The 18,742-nt window shown below is 45.9% G+C and overlaps 1 protein-coding gene across 1 annotated transcript in view; it reads left to right on the plus strand.

Annotated features, from left to right (window-relative positions):
- Positions 1-11,499: 11,499 nt before the first annotated feature.
- Positions 11,500-18,742, plus strand: part of TBX20 (T-box transcription factor 20) — a 44,628-nt gene continuing 37,385 nt past the window's right edge. The window contains exons 1-3 of the mRNA XM_065939901.1: positions 11,500-11,626; positions 14,916-15,174; positions 16,189-16,353. Coding sequence (XP_065795973.1) covers positions 11,500-11,626; positions 14,916-15,174; positions 16,189-16,353 — 551 coding nt within the window. The remainder of the gene's footprint in view (positions 11,627-14,915; positions 15,175-16,188; positions 16,354-18,742) is intronic.

Consider the following 18,742-nt stretch of genomic DNA (forward strand, 5'->3'; position numbering starts at 1 on the left):
TGTGGTGGAGTGGGCTGGGATAGGGGGTAATTGCTGGTGGTTCTTTTTTTCTCAACTTGTGCAGAGTCAGCCATGCTTTTTCTAGTATTTACTCTTGACAGAAACAACAGACATATCAGAATAAGAAGCCACCCTTTCCTGTTAAAGGTGTGGTGGGAAATTATGAAAGTTGTAAGTTTCAGTGTGGGATATCTTGATTAATCACAGATGGCTTCTCAGAAGTGCTGGGAATTTCTTGTTTCTCACTGGCTCTGGTCAAATACAAAGCTAAATGTGGTCAATAGGAAGACTCTAGTGCCATGAAAGAGACTAGGAATTCAGGAGTCTCTTGGGGTGCTCTGTTAGGCACCAGGGGACCTGAGTCTAGTCACTCTGAGTAGAAGAAAGAAATACACAAAATTCTTAGGTGCTTTGGATTCAGGTAGACTCTGAGCCTCACAGTGAAAGATCACTGTTCAAAAAAGGTATTTTTTTTCAGAATTTTTAAAAGAATAGCCATTTATAATAATGTCTTATTTTTTTAATTCTTCCTAATAATGTGATCTATTGGGTCACCACAAAAGCCCTGTGATGCAGAAAATATTTCCTATCAAATAAAATCTATGAAACGTATTTTACAATGAAATGATATATACAAAAGCACTTACCACACAGACTTTGATATACATTAGGTCTAGGTAAATGTTAGTTAGGGCTTTCCTGGTGGCTCAGATGGTGAAGAATCCACCTTGCAATTTGGGATACCTGGGTTCAATCCCTGGGTAGGGAAGATCCCCTGGAGAAGGGAACAGTTACCCACTCCAGTATTCTGGCCTGGAGAATTTCATGGACAAAGGAGCCTGGCAGGCTACAGTCCATGGGGTCACAAAGAGTGGGACACAACTGAACGACTTTCACATACACACACAAATGTTACTTATACACTATAACTAGCAGTTATATAAGAAGCATTCAATCATCTTCCAAAAGAATGTACTGTGGCACAAAGGATAAGTGACTGACAAGAAGTCATCCTGACTAGTAAAGGCCTTCAGAATCCTGCCACGAATGCTAGCTTCTATCCCTAGGTGCCTCCTTAGAAGCACAGAACTTTCTGAGGTATTTTGTTTGCTTGATTTCTTCCAGACACATTGGTTTAAAAGTGTTTTTGGAGTTGCAAAAGAGAAGGGGCTATAAGTGCTGGGAGATGGGGGCACAAGAGAAAGGAAAATAAGAATTTAAACCTATACTCCACCAACTATTAGCTGTGTGATTTATAGTAAGTTAAATAACCTCTCTGTGCCTTTGTCCACGAAATTCTATAGTCTCCTCATCTGTAAAGTGGGGAAAATGAGATAATACAGGTAAAGTGCTTAGGATATTGCCAAGCACATATAAGCACTTGAAATAACCATTACATGGGCCATTTACTTCATGTCAGATGAAGAAAGTCAATTCAAAAGCACCTCTAGGATTTTGGGGAGACCGATGAGGTGAGAGCAGTACTGACTGAAGCTGAGCACAGTCCTTAAGGACTGGGCTCTGTGCCCAGCACATCCCACTTAAGAGTATTCACAAACATTCACTACTTAGAAGGTCACTTTAATAATTAGTCTTGCTTTGTTAATTATATTTTGCTGATTAGAAACTACTGCCGAGAATACTGGGGTTGCTGAGAGTGCTAATTTTTTAGCAGCCATCTGAAAATAACAGTGACTGATTGTGCTGTTGAGACTTTTATCTTTAAATGGACAACGTCAATAGGGCATTGTGACGGGAATGCAAAGAGGAAACTTCAGAGGCTAGAAGACACAGTTGTATGATTCTCTTTCCTGGCATTTCCAGACCTGACATTCAGCCCTAAACCTGACACACCAACCCCAACATGAATATTCCTTAACATCAGGAGACAGTTGCTTGCTTGTAGAAAGATTAAAAACAAACCTAAAGAATGTGGTTTGTAAAAACACTTTGCTAATAACTAATAACCTATGCTTAAGGAGACCCTACTCAGCATTCTACACGTGCATGTGTTAGTCGGTCGTGTCCAACTTTTTGCGAACCCATGGGAACCCATGGACTGTAGCCAGCCAGGCTCCTCTGTCCATGGGATTCTCCAGGTGAGAATATGAGAGTGAGTAGCCATTTCCATTTCCAGAGGATCTTCCGCACCCAGGGATCAAACCTGGGTCTCCTGTATTGCAGGTGGATTCTTTACCATCTGTGCCATCGGGGAAGACCCATGCATCATCTTATTTAATGTGCCCAACAGTCTAATAACGCAGAAGGTGGTATTCCATCCATTTTACAGCTAAGGCAAAGAGGCACAAAGAGACATGAATTCCCCAAAGTCACACGGAGAGCAAGTGGCAGAGGAGAAATTAGATCCCAGCAAGTCATGAACAAATCCACCAAGTCTTTAAGTAATCTTTGGACTTCTTTGGTCCCTCTACACTTTTTTTTTTTTTAATTAAACGGGCCGGGGTGGGGGTGGGGAATGCTTAAAAAAAAAAAAACAGATAAAATTCTAGTGTAATGATAGTATTAACACCATTTGTGGTCTGAACCTTCTTAGTTTATCTTAGATGCATCATCTGAGTTTATCTTCAAGAGGACCTTGAGCGAAGTATCTAAGTAGATCCATTTTACAGATGAGAAACTGAGTCTCAAAAAAGTTCAGTGATTTGCTCCAACGCCAAAGAGCTAGTAAAGGTCGAGTTGGGAGGTAGGAAATAAAAGTCTAATAAACTGTCAGCTTGAGAAGAAGTGGTTTGAGACAGCACTAGCCGCCACCAGACCCCGCGGCTCGGCCTTTCTCAAAGCGCCCCAGAAGCGCTGCAGCTGCGTTGGGACAGACGGCGGTCTGGGGACCCAGCCCCCACCCTGCCCTACGCTAATGGGGGTAAAGCTCGGCCGGCGCCATCCTGCAAGCCCAGTCTGATAATAGCCCTGATTAAATGGCGGGGCAGCCAAGGGAAGGCCCCCGCCGCCGCCAGCGCCACCGTCACCGCGCCGACTAGGCAGGGACTGGCAGTGGCGGGAGCTCTAACTTTAATGTCTGCGTCCCGGCCGCACGGACTGCAGCAGTTGGAGCTGAGGGTACTGTCTTGGGCCTCGGGTCCTGGTTGGAGCCGCGTGCGCGGGAGGGTGGCCCGAGGACCGCTAGCAGAGAAGTGGGTTAGGGTCTGCTTCTCCTCCGTTCGGTCGTTCGCAGGGACCCCTACGGCGTCGTTTTAGGAAGCATCTTTAGGAATCGGATTCCATCTCTAGCGTCACCAAGTGATGAAACTTGGTGGAGTCGGGCGTACAGTGCTGTTGTCCCCTTCACTCTGGTCTGTCGTGGTCTCTCCAACGTGGAGGTCTGACCCCACGACAGCCGCAAAGGAGAGGGTGGGTTGGAGGGAGAGAACCAGCGGATCCGCGAGGCGACAGTGAGCCTTGCAAGCCCGAGGGCTCGGTGAGTCTGCGCCTCTCGGTTGCGGAGTGTCGGCTTCCTGCCACCGCATCTGCCTTACTGGGGCCGCGGCTCCCAGTGTGCTCAGCCGGCGCCGGGCACTGTGCGAGCCTCTCGCGTCGCGCTAGGGAAACTAAGGCTTAGAGCAGTCCAGATAACCCAGGGTCATTTGACTAGCAAAGGACAAAGCTGGCTTCTTATCTCCAACGCTTGCAAGTCTTCCTCCCATACTTGCAGGGTACGCAGAGGCCAGTCAAGCTGTGCACGATCTCCAAGGCCTCCCCGCCTCCATCCCCCTCGCCGCCTCCTCGAAACCTGTATATTAATGGGTAATTAACCCCAGAAAAGAAGAAAATAGTGACAAAGCGCCTGGACTCGCGGTCTACGTGCGGCAATGAAAGACCTTTACTTGGCCCTCCTTCTGCTTTGCGCGCGGGGAGAGTGGACCATGGGCAAGCGAGTTATATCTGCTCATATTTGAAGGATCAACGTTCTCGAGCAGGTGGACCAACAACAAAGGCAAATGTTTACGGGTTTCTGGGGCTGTTATTTACAAACAGACTGAGAAAATTTAGCCCTTTCCTCCGAACTGCCTGTTTCCATAAGTGGAAACTAACCAGGTTAGCGACAGCATTCGATGTGGGTTAGAGGTTAAGATTGTGGAGCCGAAAGACGGCTCACACAGTCCAAGATCAACTGCTCTTCCCCATGAAACTATCTATTCGTGTGCCCAGATCAAGTGAGTTACTTCGCGTTCATCGTTCGGAGCCTCATTTTCTGCAACTTTAAAATGCACATGATAATGCTACGCGACTGTTATTATCATCAACATTACTTATTTCTTGGAAAGCCTACTGCAGAGACTAGTACATATCAGTACGCAATAGCTCTTTGTAATGCGTTGAAAAACTAGCAGCCAGGCTTGAAATGTACATAGAACGCCTTCCAATCAAGTGAGTTAATGGAAGGAAATGCAGTCCAGAGGCCAACTATGGACCTCCAAGCCTTTCCAAGCAGCGCATTCAGGACAGAGAGGCCAAGTGTCTTGAGCATCCCCAGGGACCTGGCCCCTTCCTAGTGGCAACCTATGGGTTTCTCTTACACCACAGAAATTGAATAAGACCCAGACACTTTCACAGACCCCAGAGAGAAAGCTTTTTCTTACATTCCTTACAATTCCAAGGTGGAAACTGGGGCTCTTGAACACAGTTCTCCATCAGATCTAATCTGTATCCACTACAAATGTGTAATATGTATCAAACTGAAAAGGGGCCTTGCCCAAGTTCCAGAGTTGGCTAATACTAATATCTGTGAAGTCCTTTACCCTCAAGAAGACATTACTCTTCACAACATACTTGATGTAGTTTGTTTTTACAGATATGGAAATAGAGGCATTTTCTCCAAACTGGTGTTTCTAATGTTTCTAATGCCAGGCCCCATACTTTCTTCTGCAAGCTTTTTAAATTAAAGTTGTTTAGTCTGCCTTTATGCCCCTACATCCTAAGAGTTCTTTCAGTTCAATGTTGAGAAGACTGTAATGTATACTTTTCACATTGATGCTCTTTTATAATCTCCAGCTAGGTTTTGAATTCTTGATAGGCAGGAATCATATGCAAATTATCCAACACCATCCCCACTCCCCCCTATAAGCCAGTGCCTTGTCCAGAAGGAAGGAATGTCCATAACCATAGATAGGTTTAATCGGCAATGATCGCTGCTCCTTGTTTCCTCAAGTCTTTATCACAAGTTCTACTGTGTGTGTGTGTGTTGTGAGCAGTTTTATGTGCTTATTATTGTTGTCTCCCACCAAACTATGAGTTGCACAAGGCAGAAATATTAGGGTTCTGATCAGTGGTTTATTCATCCAACTAAGCACAATACCCAGCCCAGGGTAAGTACCAGGTAATACCAGATAAATGAACAAATACACTGCACTCTGACTTTTGTGAGATACATACACCTTTGTTCCCTTACATTAACACATGCTTCAAGTCGTCTAGAACATGTTGACATTTGAGAACAGGCACCCAAGTCGTTACTGAGTGTATTTTGCCCTCCACAGGGAAGAGACTAAGATGAGCTTCAATCAAATTGCTTCTGGGTAGACTTGCAATGGGAGCAGGCTGCAGAGATCCTGCAGGACTACTTCCCGCCTGGGTCTTCCCAGCCTTGAGCTCCCAAAATTCTTGATAAGGACCTGAACAAGTTGTCACCAAACAGCAGGTTCCAGCTCCTGAAAAGCAAAGGCAGAACCTCCTCCAGCAATCACTTAGTTGCTGGAAAGCTGGATCACCTTCCAAAACGCTGTAAGTTTCATTAGGTGATATCTGATATCTGCAAAACTGACACTGCTTTGCGGGAGGAGTAGCGCTCACAAGACAGCTGTGGTTGCTCTTTTATGGAAATTGCCTCATTTACTTTTGAGTTTGTTTTTAAACACCTAAGAAACCACAGCTCAGGAAGCATGCTCAGTCGTGTTCTGTCTGGCTACTGCCTTCGCTATCCACGCAGCCTCATGCTTCCACACTGCTAGACCAGGGCACCTGGGACCTGGCCAAGAAGACCTTCATCCTGAAGCAGGGCACCATCTCTGCCCGCTTTCCTCCTCCTACCGGGAGTTCCCATTGAGTCAGTCCCATGTGCGTGGTAATAGTGACGGGGGAGGGGATGCTTTCGAAACTAGAGATTTGCGTGGGAACCTCCGCTCTACTGCTTATTATCAGTATAATTTCGATCAAATTCTTAACCTCCCTAAGTCGGCCGAGATTATGATGAAGCTTAAATTTAAGGCTAACAAAAAATATTTTAATGCAGTAAGTTAAAGAATCAAAATTCATGCAAAAATTCATGATGTACGAAATATCTGTGTTAAACACATGATTGGTTAGCAGCCAGGCCTTGAGAGACAGAAGGTGAGGATGTCCCAAAAGGATTGGGAAGGCGGGCGGGAGCACGTGTGGAGGAAGAGCAGGGACGGTGGAGAAGGGGTGAAAGAGAACAGATCTGGATTCCTAGCTCACAGGCTCAGAAGAGATCTTTCTTTGCTGTTCTTGGGATCACGCTTCGAGTTGTTCACCCAATTCGAGCGCACAAGTTCTTCCCTGGTCAGGAGGAGGCCTGCGGTGCTTAGGTCTTGCAGCCTCGAGCTCCTGGGGGATGTACAAGCATGCGAGTGGTTAAGGGAAGGAGCTGGAGGGTCGCAGCTCTGAGGGAACAGTCTTTTGAGGAGGCTCTGGGGCGCCGCACCTGACCTCCGCGTTTAGGCTCGGTGGCGCCACACCATGGGAACCCGAGAAGGCCCCGGGAGTGCAAGTTCCAGTAGCCTGGTGGTGGCGCGCACCCACAGTCGAAGGCCTCCTTGAGCCTGAGGAGTGCCCGGGGCTCTGGCCCCCGAAGAATTTTTCCCTTCACTATCTGAGGTTGTAGGCCCTGGAGATGCGTGCGACCTGCCTTAGGCCCACACGACATCGCTTTCCTCGGTTCCACAGCCGGGCGCCAGAGTGAAGTCCCGGCCGCGTGTAAGCGCGCGTGCGAACACCCACCCACCCACCTATCCACCCATCCCCACACAGGGACAGTCAGATAACACACTCTGGCCGTGCCTCTTGAAGAACTGATCTTTGCCTCGCCCTTAGAAACGGAATTGGGCGGGGTGCCTTGCTTCGCCCGTTCCTGGGGCCCCGGGGTGGACCGGAGCTCCGGCGGACCGGCCCGTTCTTGCAGCCAAAGCTGGACGGGGAGCTTCTCACAGACACTTGGATTCAAGAAAACTTAACTCCATCAGGATGTGCACTTGTAACTCCAGAGGAACTCCGCGGTTCCTCTGAGGAAAGGTTTGGACCACTCCATTCCTCGCACAATGAAATCCGAGGCCGCATTGCGCGCTCCCTACGCGGCTCGACGATGCGCGCTACTCTCGGCGCGCCCCCGGGACGTGTAGCAGCTGCTTTCAAGGGATTGCGGCCGCTCTCCCCACACTACTTCGGGTGGGTTTTCTGTTCGGTAAACCGAATTGAGGAATCCAAAGGCACCGAAGCCCATTTCTTTTGCTTTTAAGACGTTTACCAAAAAGAGCGGAGGACAGGATGGGGACGGGATCTCGAGAGTAGAGCTGCCCGGGTGTTGAGAAACCGGTCTCCTTTCTCGCCCTCGGGTACCCGGCGGAGCTCTCGGTCTGGCACCGGGTCCTGCGGCTCCGGCACAGCTCTCGTCTCCCATGCCGGTGGAGGGTGGAGGGTTCCTACCGCTGTTAGCGGAGGGTTCTGAGTTAGCTTCAACATTCATTTAAGCGAGAAGCCATTGGCCGAAATCGTGAAACCGTTTCTTCCTGCACAGCTCTGAAGTCGACCAACTTTTGAGTTTCGGGGGTTACAGAGGAAAATTTGAAGCGGCGCTGTGTATAAGGAGACGTCTTCCGGTCCTCCATATAATCAAACTCTGTATAACCAATTTCAGGCATATAACCTCAAATTTTAATTCCTGAGTTCCAAAGGTTAGCAAGTTGTAAATAATCGTCCATTATCACCATGAGACCCCAATCCATACACTCCAAAACTGTCTGCACAGCTACCTGCATGTGAGCACGCGAAAGAAACATTTCTGAGATCGCAAAGTTGCAGTTCAAAAATTAAATACAATAAAATTCTGTATTTATAGTTCCTTTATACTGGGGTAACTGTTCAGGCGCTTTATGAACTTTATCTAGTTTAACCTACAGCAATATTCCAGGTAGGAATAAATTAATTTAGATGATGAAACTAAGGCTTTAAGAAATTGAGGTAACTTATACCGAGTCTCTGGGGGGGTGCTAAAGCGGGTTAAAGTCAGGATTCAAAGTCTTCTCCAAGTGCAATGGACTATCCGGACCCCTCTCTCCCAGTCTCACCCCTACTCCCACCCCCGCCTGACGTCAGCCTAAGAAGGACCTTCTGGAAAGTGTTAATGTGATTACTTAGTTTCAACCCCCTCGGTGGCTTTACCTATTAACCCGCGCTAACACGTAGGGACCTCAGAACCGGGCGATCTTCTCTTCGGGTGGGCTTTTAATCACTCTATGATGGCACCTCCCTGCCAAGTACCGGTTCCCGGCTTTTACAGCACAGTATTGATTTGCAAAGGCAATAAATCTAAGAGCAGGGACAGTGCGCCCCAGATAATTATGTTGCAGTATACATTTTATTGCTGCGGCTTCAACACCAACAAGATGCATTGCTTTTTAGGGATCCCCAAAAGGCTCACCTCTCGAGCCCCGAGTTTGTTTAAAGTGGACTTTTCAGTTTCTCTGATTTGGCGCCTGCCTCCGCGCACTAGCTTAGCTAGTTTAGCTTCCTATTTTGTCTTTAGAAGGATGAACAGTCCAAGTTCGCTGCCCACCAAAGACCCAGAACCGGACTGAGTGCGTGGGCAATTGGAAAAGTGGAAACTGACTGGGGACAAAGCATTTTCCCCCTTGCTCTGCCAAATTTTCTAAAAATATCCCTGTCATGAAATTATTCAAATTCCAGCCTCAACCACTAAGATAATTAAGAAAAGATATGATGCTTCCTCTGTGTAGAAATTCATTGTTTTTTTTAAATCGAGGTATAATTTCACAATAAGTTTTTGAAAACTAAAACCAGCAAATAAGATTTTCGATGCTCAATTGAAGCGTGAAATTCTAGACTCACTATGCCATCGCTCATCCCAACAAACAACGCCCCCCCCCCCCCCCAAAGACACCCGCTCTTGACAGAAATCTTCCTTCATGGCCAAACCCTAAGCATTTGAGACTGGACAGAAACAAGCTTGTGTGCCTTACATTTAAACAAGGGAAATGTCACTGTTGCATTGATTGAGGTGGAGTGTGTTTGCCTGCTGGGGGATTTGTTAATCCAAGGGTCTGGGTTGTCCAAAAGCAGCAAAGGACCGGAGGGAGACTCAAGAATAGAAACGAACCTTCAGGCACATGAAGTGGTGATGCTTCTATCTTACCAAGGTTTAAGCTGAAAGCATTCTCAACCAGCGTTACTTTACTATGGATCTCCGGTGTGAAGACACCAGGCACAGCGGCAGGGCTGGGGTGTGTTCAAGATCTCTGCCTCGAGTGCAGGTCCTGTGCTTCTAGCCGGTTGGGGCGACTTTAGGGCAGATGCATCACCCTGCTAGCCAGATTCGGTTTCTCACTTTCAAAGCAAATGGACATGGGCTAGACAGTATAAATCGTTTCCAGCACAAAAATCTATAGTTTTACGAATTTCCCCTAAATGTACACATACATTCTGTGTACACAGAGGTATTTCAAAATTATTCCTTAGTCACTGTTATGCAGTATGTTGTTAGAAACTATTGACATATGGTGACAAGACAGTCTTAACTCACAAGTCCCCCACCTGTCATCATGTTACTTACATGGCTGATTTCAACTTTTGAGTTTCAGCTTTTTCCCCCTCATAAGTTTGTTTCAAGGGGTGGAGAATGTCTGTGCCATGGAGAGAGGAAAATGTGGGGGCGAGAAGTGGGGGGCTGTTTTCCTTCTTCTCTTTCTTTTTTTAAAGACCTACCAAGAGGCTCCTAATCGCCAGACCGACTGGAAAGGGGAGCAAATATTTACATGTACAGCTTGAGTGTGTGTGTCAGCCTGAGTTTACACGGCTCCGAGTGAAGCGGATTACCGCGCGAATTTGGAGAATTTGAGTTATTCAAGCTGAGCAAGGCCAACAAGACGACCCCCACAAGGCCGTGGGAAGTCCGAGTTTGTGAAGACTGAAGGCTCGGCGTCCGCCAAGCGCGGGCGCGGCGGGGCTCGCACTCTCCCACTGCGCGTCGCATGGTCCCCGCAGGGTGCCGCGCCACCAGCAGGTCGATCGCCCCTCACCTTCCCTTCCGTCAAGGCCCGATTTTCCAGTCCTTTTTGGGAATAGGAACCCCGAACGAGAGGCGCACCAGTGTGCAGAAGCAGCCGTGGTTCTGAGAGCATCCTTGGCCACATGCTTACAGCCCACCCTCAGCGCATCGTTCTCAAGGCTGCTTCTCTCCAGACCCATTGTCTAGCAGTCCGATTCTGAAGCCCATCGGGTTCTGGGATCCAGCCCTTCACGCTGCCGGGCAAATGGGATCTATCCCTTAGGCGCCGACTCTACGGCGCCAGTTTCTGTCCCACTTCTAGCACTTTCCAACTTTCTTTTGGAACTTTGATTACCAGTAAGAAAAAGAATGGAAGAATCAAGAGCTCCCCGAGGCTTCCTTTGGTCTAGATTCCCGCAGTGGGCCACTCCTAGGATCCCAGGTCTTAAGACGAGACAAAAATGCCCTCTCCCGACAGCGAGCACCTCCCTCCCACCCCGGAATTGCGAGACCTGACGGGCTGCATCCGCGGTCGCTGCACTAGCCTGGTGGTGGCACCCCATTCCCCGAACGGATGCCAGGTTCCACCGGGCTGTGCGTGAGGCCACACGGACACCGCGCCCCGGGCGCACCCTCCCCACCCGGCCTGCAGCCCCGCCCCCGGCGGCGGAATCAGGAAGCGGTGACGTGTGGCAGCGCTGACTGGCTGCAGGCCGCCGGGATCGCCGCTGCCAGCAAATTAAGGCGCAGGGCTTCGAGCGCCCGGGCGCAGTGTCCTCCGCGCCCCGCCGCGCTCGCACGGACAAGCTCGGGCTCCCAGGCATCCGCCCCCTTTCAGCGACTCTGAGCCGCTCTGACTGTGCCAGAGTGGGTAGGGAGGAAAGACGTGGAGCGGGTGCTGCAGGACCTCTGGGCTTAGCGCAGCCCATGCTAGTCTTCAGCTTCCGGCGGCGCAGCCTGGGCCCCTGCGGAGCGTCCCGGTACTTGCACACTCGGTTGAGCCCGCAGTTGATACTCTCTGGCTAGTTCGAAGTCTCAGCGGCTAAATTAGGCTCTTGCGGTGGGGGAAAGGAGACACCGGTGTGGAGCTCTTGGGAGGTTGGGGCTGACTCATCTAGAGTCTCTGGCTCCCCTCTGGCTGCACTTGGAAACTTTGCGCTGTGTTTCGGTCTTTGTCACTTTTGGGGAAGTTGGACAGCAGTTCGGCAGGCCCGGTCCCTGGCCAGGACCGCACACTGGGGGCCATGGAGTTCACGGCATCGCCCAAGCCCCAGCTTTCTTCCAGGGCCAACGCCTTCTCCATCGCCGCGCTGATGTCGAGCGGCGGCTCCAAAGAGAAGGAAGCAACGGAGAACACTATCAAACCACTGGGTAAGTCGGGCTGCTAGACTGTCCGGGATGGGCAGGCATGGGGGGGCGGGGGGCGGCACATTTGTTTGTCCTTCTGTCCCCTAGCTGCACGACGTTCTTGAGGGTGGCCACCTTTTCCGGTTCGCGCGACAGCTCTGACCATAGACTATGTTGTGGGTGGGAAATTTTTTTTTTTTTTCTCTCTTAGGCCCAGATTCTTTGGGGACTTCACAGTGTTGTTATATGCAACCAGTCCTTACCGATTTGTCTAGAATGCTTTGTCAAGTCGTGTGTGTAACTTTTTTGGGATAAAAGATTTAGGGATGAATAATGATAAAAGCCCCTTTTTAAGACTCGACAGAATTTATGATGCATCTAACACCTGCTTGTGCATTTGCAACCAAGGAGACTGTCACTTCACAAGAAACTAGTTTAATTTTGTTTTTTTCTGATTTGAATAGATTACACAAAGTCAGCTCCTTAAGACCCCTGTCAGGTGCTGTAGAATAAGCCAGATTTACCGGAATGAACCATATTCTTCAGAGAAGCTCCAGATATATCAGTAAGACATCATTTCATAGCTGCTGTCACTTTCAGTGGAGGTTGGCAAAAACATTAGCCAGTAACCATTTCCCAAATTCCTCAACTTTTAGCTATACTGTTTATTTAACAACCTTTACCATTTATAGAAGACACTATGCCCAGAGCAAAGGGAGAAAAGTGACTATACTACCCTTAGCATGAGTGAATTGTGTGAGAAAGAAACTGCTGGAGATGTGTTTCAAGTCCCTTCACAATTGGGAGAAAGAAGTGTTCTCATCATCACCTTTTGGGTCCCTGGGTAATAATTAGTTCACATTCTGATCATCTGGTAGTCCTAAAATAGTGAAAAGCATCAAGTAAACTTAGAGAAATTTTTTTAAAACTTCTTAACTTCAATTTTTTTCTTCTTCTCCCTGTCCTTTCTCAACATTTTAACATCACACACCTTGAAATACAATAATAATATGGAAGATGAAATGTTAGAGAAGAAAAATAAGGGGCCTCAGCAGAGAGAAGAGAGAGCTAGAATCCCTGCAGAAACTTAGAACCAAGGCAAAGGAAACAGGAAGATCTGCAGAAAACATGTCAAAAAGTCTCTCCTCCGTGGTTTTCACTCTCTTTCTCTGGTTCTTCCTATCTAACCTCCCGTGTAAATCTAAACCTGCCAAAGAAATGGAAATAACCAATCATATAAACTCCAACTGTTTAGAAAAAAATTCACCACCAATTTCAAAGTTAACTTTGTGGCCCTTCCCGACAGTATCCACTCCTGTTTAGGAGGCCTCCAAATTCTTAATAAATAAATGCCCCCACTACTGTTTGGCAGCTAGCAAGAAAAGAGAATTTCAGGTTAAAATTTCTGACACGTGTACAGTAGACTGGGAAACATGCTAGCTTCAGCTCTACTGTCATTTCAACGTTGCTTCCTTCTCTACTTTCCTGAGGGGGAAAAAATACCTTCCTCTGAATTCTAAACTATAAAACCATTCACAGTTCAAAGTACCCCCACCTCATTCTAGTCTGTAAAATGAGCATCCTTCCTCCCCTGGGGCTTTTGAGACAGACTCTGAAAGAACCTGAAGGCATCTTAGTCCCTTTCTAGGGCCAGTTCAACAGAGCACTATTATTGACTATAAGCCGAGGACTCCAGCACGTGAAATACCTGTTAAGAGAGAATGCAACACTAGCGAGATGCTAAAGAAAGTACAGGGTGGGAGTCAGAGGTGTCTCATGATTGCTTATTTAAACACATTAGGTCTATTCAAAAGAACCACCTCAGACAACTAAGTCATTAAATTTTTAAAAATTGAGATATAACTGACATAAAACATTGTGTTAGAACATTTCTGTATCATTTTCTTCTTCCATTTCCCAACCCTCACACACTGGTTAGTTTGGAGCTTGGGGAATCTGCCTTTTTCAATTGTCAGAAAAATTTTAAGGCTACTTATTAATTTCTTATAAAGATGTTATGTGAATGTGTTTCTGAAAATATTAGTAGAAAATATAATTTTGTGATCGCATGATTCTCTTTGAATTTGAAAACAAGGATAATTAATTTGATTATTCTTATTTAAAAATTTTTTCATGAGTTGGATTATTATTGTAAGAGAAGGTTAAAATTCTTCACCTCCTGCTTGCCTGCCCCAAGTCAAAGAGAAATAAAACATTGTGTGTGTGTGTGTGTGTGTGTGTGTGTGTACTTAGAACTTATTTCAATTCCTTGAGGGCACTTAGAACAGAGTTGTTTTGGAGTTCAGTTTCACATTGTCGATTCAAGTAGTTTCTTTTTTAAGGGACGCAAGATAATTGGGCCAATTACAAAACTCCCCCTGTATTCCATCAAAGTGACTGGTGTAGTCCCAGGCCCTTATCAGCTGTGGAGGAGAATGTTTGGTTCATAGGCAGTGGTATTCTAGCCTGATGGTTGATGGAAAACTGTTCTTCCTACTTTAACACTCTGCTAGTCTGGGTTTGGGGTTCTTTTCTTCACAGAACATTTTTTGAGAGAGAGAAAATACACACATTGTCCCTCAAGAAATTGTTTCAAGCCAAGTCCAAAACATTGGAGAGCATACTCCCGTGACTTAACAAGCAATATGTTGTCTTTCATAAGATCTCAGACTGAGAGGGAAATTATAAACATGTTCCAATCTAACATCTGAAAGTCTGGGAAACTGAGAACCGGGCAAAGAAGTGAAGTGACTTAATTTTTTTTTTTTTTTAAACCACATCCCCAACACCACACCCCCTTTTCATTTTCTCTTATGGGGAGAGGGCTCCAGGAGGGAAGGGAGGTTCCTCTCAAAGCGAGGAAGGAGCTGATATTTTCGCTGCTTTGATCTCCGTGGAAAAAGTGTCTCCTCTTTGTTAGAGAGGAAGAACTGGTACCAGGGCCCATAAACTGAGAAGAAATGTGGAGGAATAACAACAGGAATATTTGTTTTTAATTCTTTATGATCATTGTCGTCCCCAGTATCCACTCCTCAAATTTTTTCTTCTCCAAAGTGGGTTTCAAGTAATGGTAACAAGCCATGGTTCTAGAACTCACTCATTTGGTTCAGTAAGTAAGCAAGCAGGAGCCATGCCACTCCACAGGACTCTCAGGCTTGGTTTATGTAGTGAATGGTTTTCACTGCCCTCCTGGAGATCCTGAGCATAACTTTTCCAAAGTCAAATCTAGGTACCTATTTTAGTTGTGCTGCTGTCCTTCTTATATCTTTGATTGACAGAATGAGCTGTCATTCTCAATTCTTTTTGCCTGCAGAACAATTTGTTGAGAAGTCTTCCTGCGCTCAGCCCCTGGGAGAGCTGACCAGCCTAGATGCTCACGGGGAGTTTGGTGGCAGCGGTGCGGGCGGCAGCAGCCCCTCCTCCTCCTCTCTGTGCACTGAGCCACTGATCCCCACCACCCCCATCATCCCCAGCGAGGAAATGGCCAAAATTGCCTGCAGCCTGGAGACCAAGGAGCTCTGGGACAAATTCCATGAGCTAGGCACGGAGATGATCATCACCAAGTCTGGCAGGTAGCAGGAGGGCCTTGTCGGCTGAGGAGTGGGGAGGAGGGAACGGTGCCCTGAGGGAGTCTCCAGGGACTGGGTGCAACTGCTAGTACTGAGCTTGAAGAGGAAGCTTCGCTTAAGGAGGGTTTCCTCCCACTAACTTGCTTTTGGAAAGATCTACTGAGACAGATGTCCAGGCATTTGCTTTCTTGGGATCTGGCTATAGGAAGCTCTGCCCCCACCCTAAGGGCAAGAGACTGGGCTCTCTTGCTCCCTGCAGCCTGTTGTCTTTTGGGAGCTAAGTTTGCGTCTGGAGGGAAGCAGAACTCGACTTGTGCCTGCTGCGGTGGAGGGCAGGCTGCTCCGGTTCAGGGCAGGCTGCTCTGTGTTGGGAGGGAGGCAGGTGGCTTCCTTTTTATCACCTTTTTATCTTCCTTTTATTTGCAGAAGCTCCCATTAAAAACTAAAATTAAAATCAGGGAGATAGAATGAAATTTGAAATGACCACACTCCTGGTAGGAAGGAGCTCTGGTGCGGGGCCCCTAGACGCTGAAGTCGGGGCTGACTCAGGGAAGGCAGGAAGGCAGCTCCTGGGACTGGGGCTAAGGCTCTGGGGATCGGTGGCCCTTTGGCGCCCGACTGCTCCAGCTCTCAGTCTCTGGGATGCACCCTCTCAGAGTCTGCTGAAAAGAAAACCAACCTGAGAACTCCGCTCTTGCTTTCTACTAGGACAGGGGTGAGTTTTCTCCCTGCAACACAAGGAGGTTACAGGACTCTGTCTGCTCTGGAGACATCGGTTCAGAGCCTAATGGGCTTGATGATATAGCACAGGATTTCCCCTAATTGCAGACCTTTGGGTATTAATGAGGACTCCTGTAGAGATGACACTTAAGATTATCTAGGCTTGGGAGAAGGTCAGTCGCTGTATTCACATCTCTGTGGCTTTACAGGAAACAAAGAGTTTGGGGGCTGGGTAGAGAGGGAAGGGACCTCTCTTCCTCTCTAATTCTGGCGATTCTCTTTGTCTCACTGTGTCAGGAGGATGTTTCCTACCATCCGTGTGTCCTTTTCCGGTGTGGATTCTGAGGCCAAGTACATAGTCCTGATGGACATCGTCCCTGTGGACAACAAGAGGTACCGCTATGCCTACCACCGGTCCTCCTGGCTGGTGGCTGGCAAAGCGGACCCTCCACTGCCAGCCAGGTTTGTGTCTTCAGATTTTCAGTCAAGCAAAATGTCTCCTGCCCTGGCTCTTTGAATTTTCAGCAGGTCTGTTTCTAAAGCCGTGAGTTCTGGTAAGAAAGCGTTCCAAGCCCAGGCACTCCAGGATTAACTATACAAAATATGGATTAGTCTCTGAGAAAGGCAGAGTTTGTACTCAGAACACTGCCTTTAATATTATCTTTCTTCATAATTCATTTCAAAGCTTTTCTTAAATTTCAATTGGAATATTTGTTAGAAATCTGCACCCATTTCATATGACACCCCTCATTTCTATTTGGCTAACACCCAACAGAATAAACCTACTGATGAAGTGACTGCCCTAAAATTCTTTTTAAAAGTGTGCATTTTAGTGTATTTGTAGCTTTTAGTAGATATTTGTTATTGTGTGGTTATAACTTCACATAGTAAACATCATTTTGGTAAATGTGGGTGTTTTTTTTTTTTTGACTAGTAAAAGGCTCAGAGATTTTTACGTATGAACAGCAAACTCTTCCCCCCCGCTCCATAATTAGTGGATAAATGTAATTCAACATCAGGTTAATATACTTTTACTGAAAAATTATTCAATTAATATGTTAGGTAATGACCCAAACAAACATGTCCATTTTTGTGCTAGTCATTGGTAATGTTTTTCCAGGAGAACCCTGTTTAACAAATCACATGCAAACCTTTATGGCTGCTGCTTTGCCCAAATGAGCATTCTGGAGGGAAGAAAACGGCATTTTTACTTTATGTTACTATGACTAGCTGAAGAACAGAAATCTAACAGGCACTGTTTAATACAAACAGTGAATCTTTACATTTTACACTTTACATTTACATAGCTGATTATACATTTAAGGCTCTAAAACCAAAACTCACAGCTTTAAAGTTGTTTTATGACTATGTAATTTTTATAATTGATAGGCAGTTCATATCAAGGCTAAGGATTTATTTAAATGTACGGGTTAAGGAACTTTGATGTTATGGTTCAAAGTATGGTTCTTTTTAAGTATATAGTTTGGAGTCTTAAGTCAAGGCACAGAATCAACACAGATAATTTACACATACAGTTCAAATGGAATATTAAGCTTACTTAGTAGTCGATCACATTATTAAGCTTACAGTCTGTTAAGTACACTAGAGACAAGATTAAAAGGAGCCTCTCTGAGTTTTCCATTCCCACAAGAGACTAGGAAGGATCCCAGCCTTTCCAAATCGATATATTAAATAACAATCAGGACTAAAAACAAATTTTAATGACACTCATTTTGAGTGACTGTAAATGTCAAATTTACAAGAGATATTTAAATATAATTAGTGTTCTCTACTATTTACTATCAACTAGCCAGTTCACATTAATCTAGAGCTTCTTTCCAATATTTACAATTTTTTTTAAAGGAGAAAGACAGAAAGAAAAGAGACAGAGAGCGGAGTATTTTAGCAGATTCCTAACCATTTTTACAAGCAGCCTCCCCCACCCCTTTTCTTTTTTCTCTAAGTCCTTCCTCTAAGAAGTTAATCACTCTTATTTAGCATACATTTTCCTCCTATCTAAAGGTATGGGGAACTGGTTTAGGCCAGTTGGAAATATGACATGCCTTGTTTATGTTACTAATCTGTTCTGGCTGGAAAAAGAGAGCATGTACCAATACACTATCTTAACTGAAGCATGTTTAAGCTATTGCTGGAATTTTAAGTCCCAAGAGACTTGAGAGAAGCGGGGCTTCCTGTATGCTTTTTCATTCATCCTAGTTCAGTTTATTTATGTTGATATTAGATTAAAATGTTTGTGCCTTATAGGATAGAAATATTCTAGATTATACAACAACTATATTTTATTGCTATTAAAAGACAGTGCTATAATTTCTAGCTACATATGGGAAAGGTAAAGAATTTGGGAGGTGATCATTTTTGCACTTATGGTAGAAATTCCTTGCAATTCTAGCTCTTTGAAAGACTTTATTTTAGACTAAAATTCATCAGTCACTTGTTTCTAATCAGAAGAAATGATGCTTGACAGTATCATTTGATCATAGTAATGGGCAAGACATTATACATAACCTAAATAATGTTTTTTTCATATAGGACATTTCCTTTTTTTAAAAAAAGTTGATATTTAAATTAATATTTATTAATCTTATTATATGTGGTAAATTGATACATAAAGAGGGACCATCTCATCAACTTTTAGGACTAAATGTTTTTAGTCCTCTTTGGAGGAGTGGGTAGGATGTGGCTGTTGTTGCTCAGGCCCTCAGTCCTGTCTGGCTCTTTGTGACCCTATGGACTGCAGCATGCCAGTCTTCCCTGTCCTTCATCATCTTCCAGAGCTTGCTCAAACTCATGTCTATTCAGTCAGCGATGCCATCCAACCATCTCGTCCTCT

This window comes from Muntiacus reevesi, chromosome 6 (assembly GCF_963930625.1).
Source record: "Muntiacus reevesi chromosome 6, mMunRee1.1, whole genome shotgun sequence".
Taxonomy (NCBI): domain Eukaryota; kingdom Metazoa; phylum Chordata; class Mammalia; order Artiodactyla; family Cervidae; genus Muntiacus; species Muntiacus reevesi.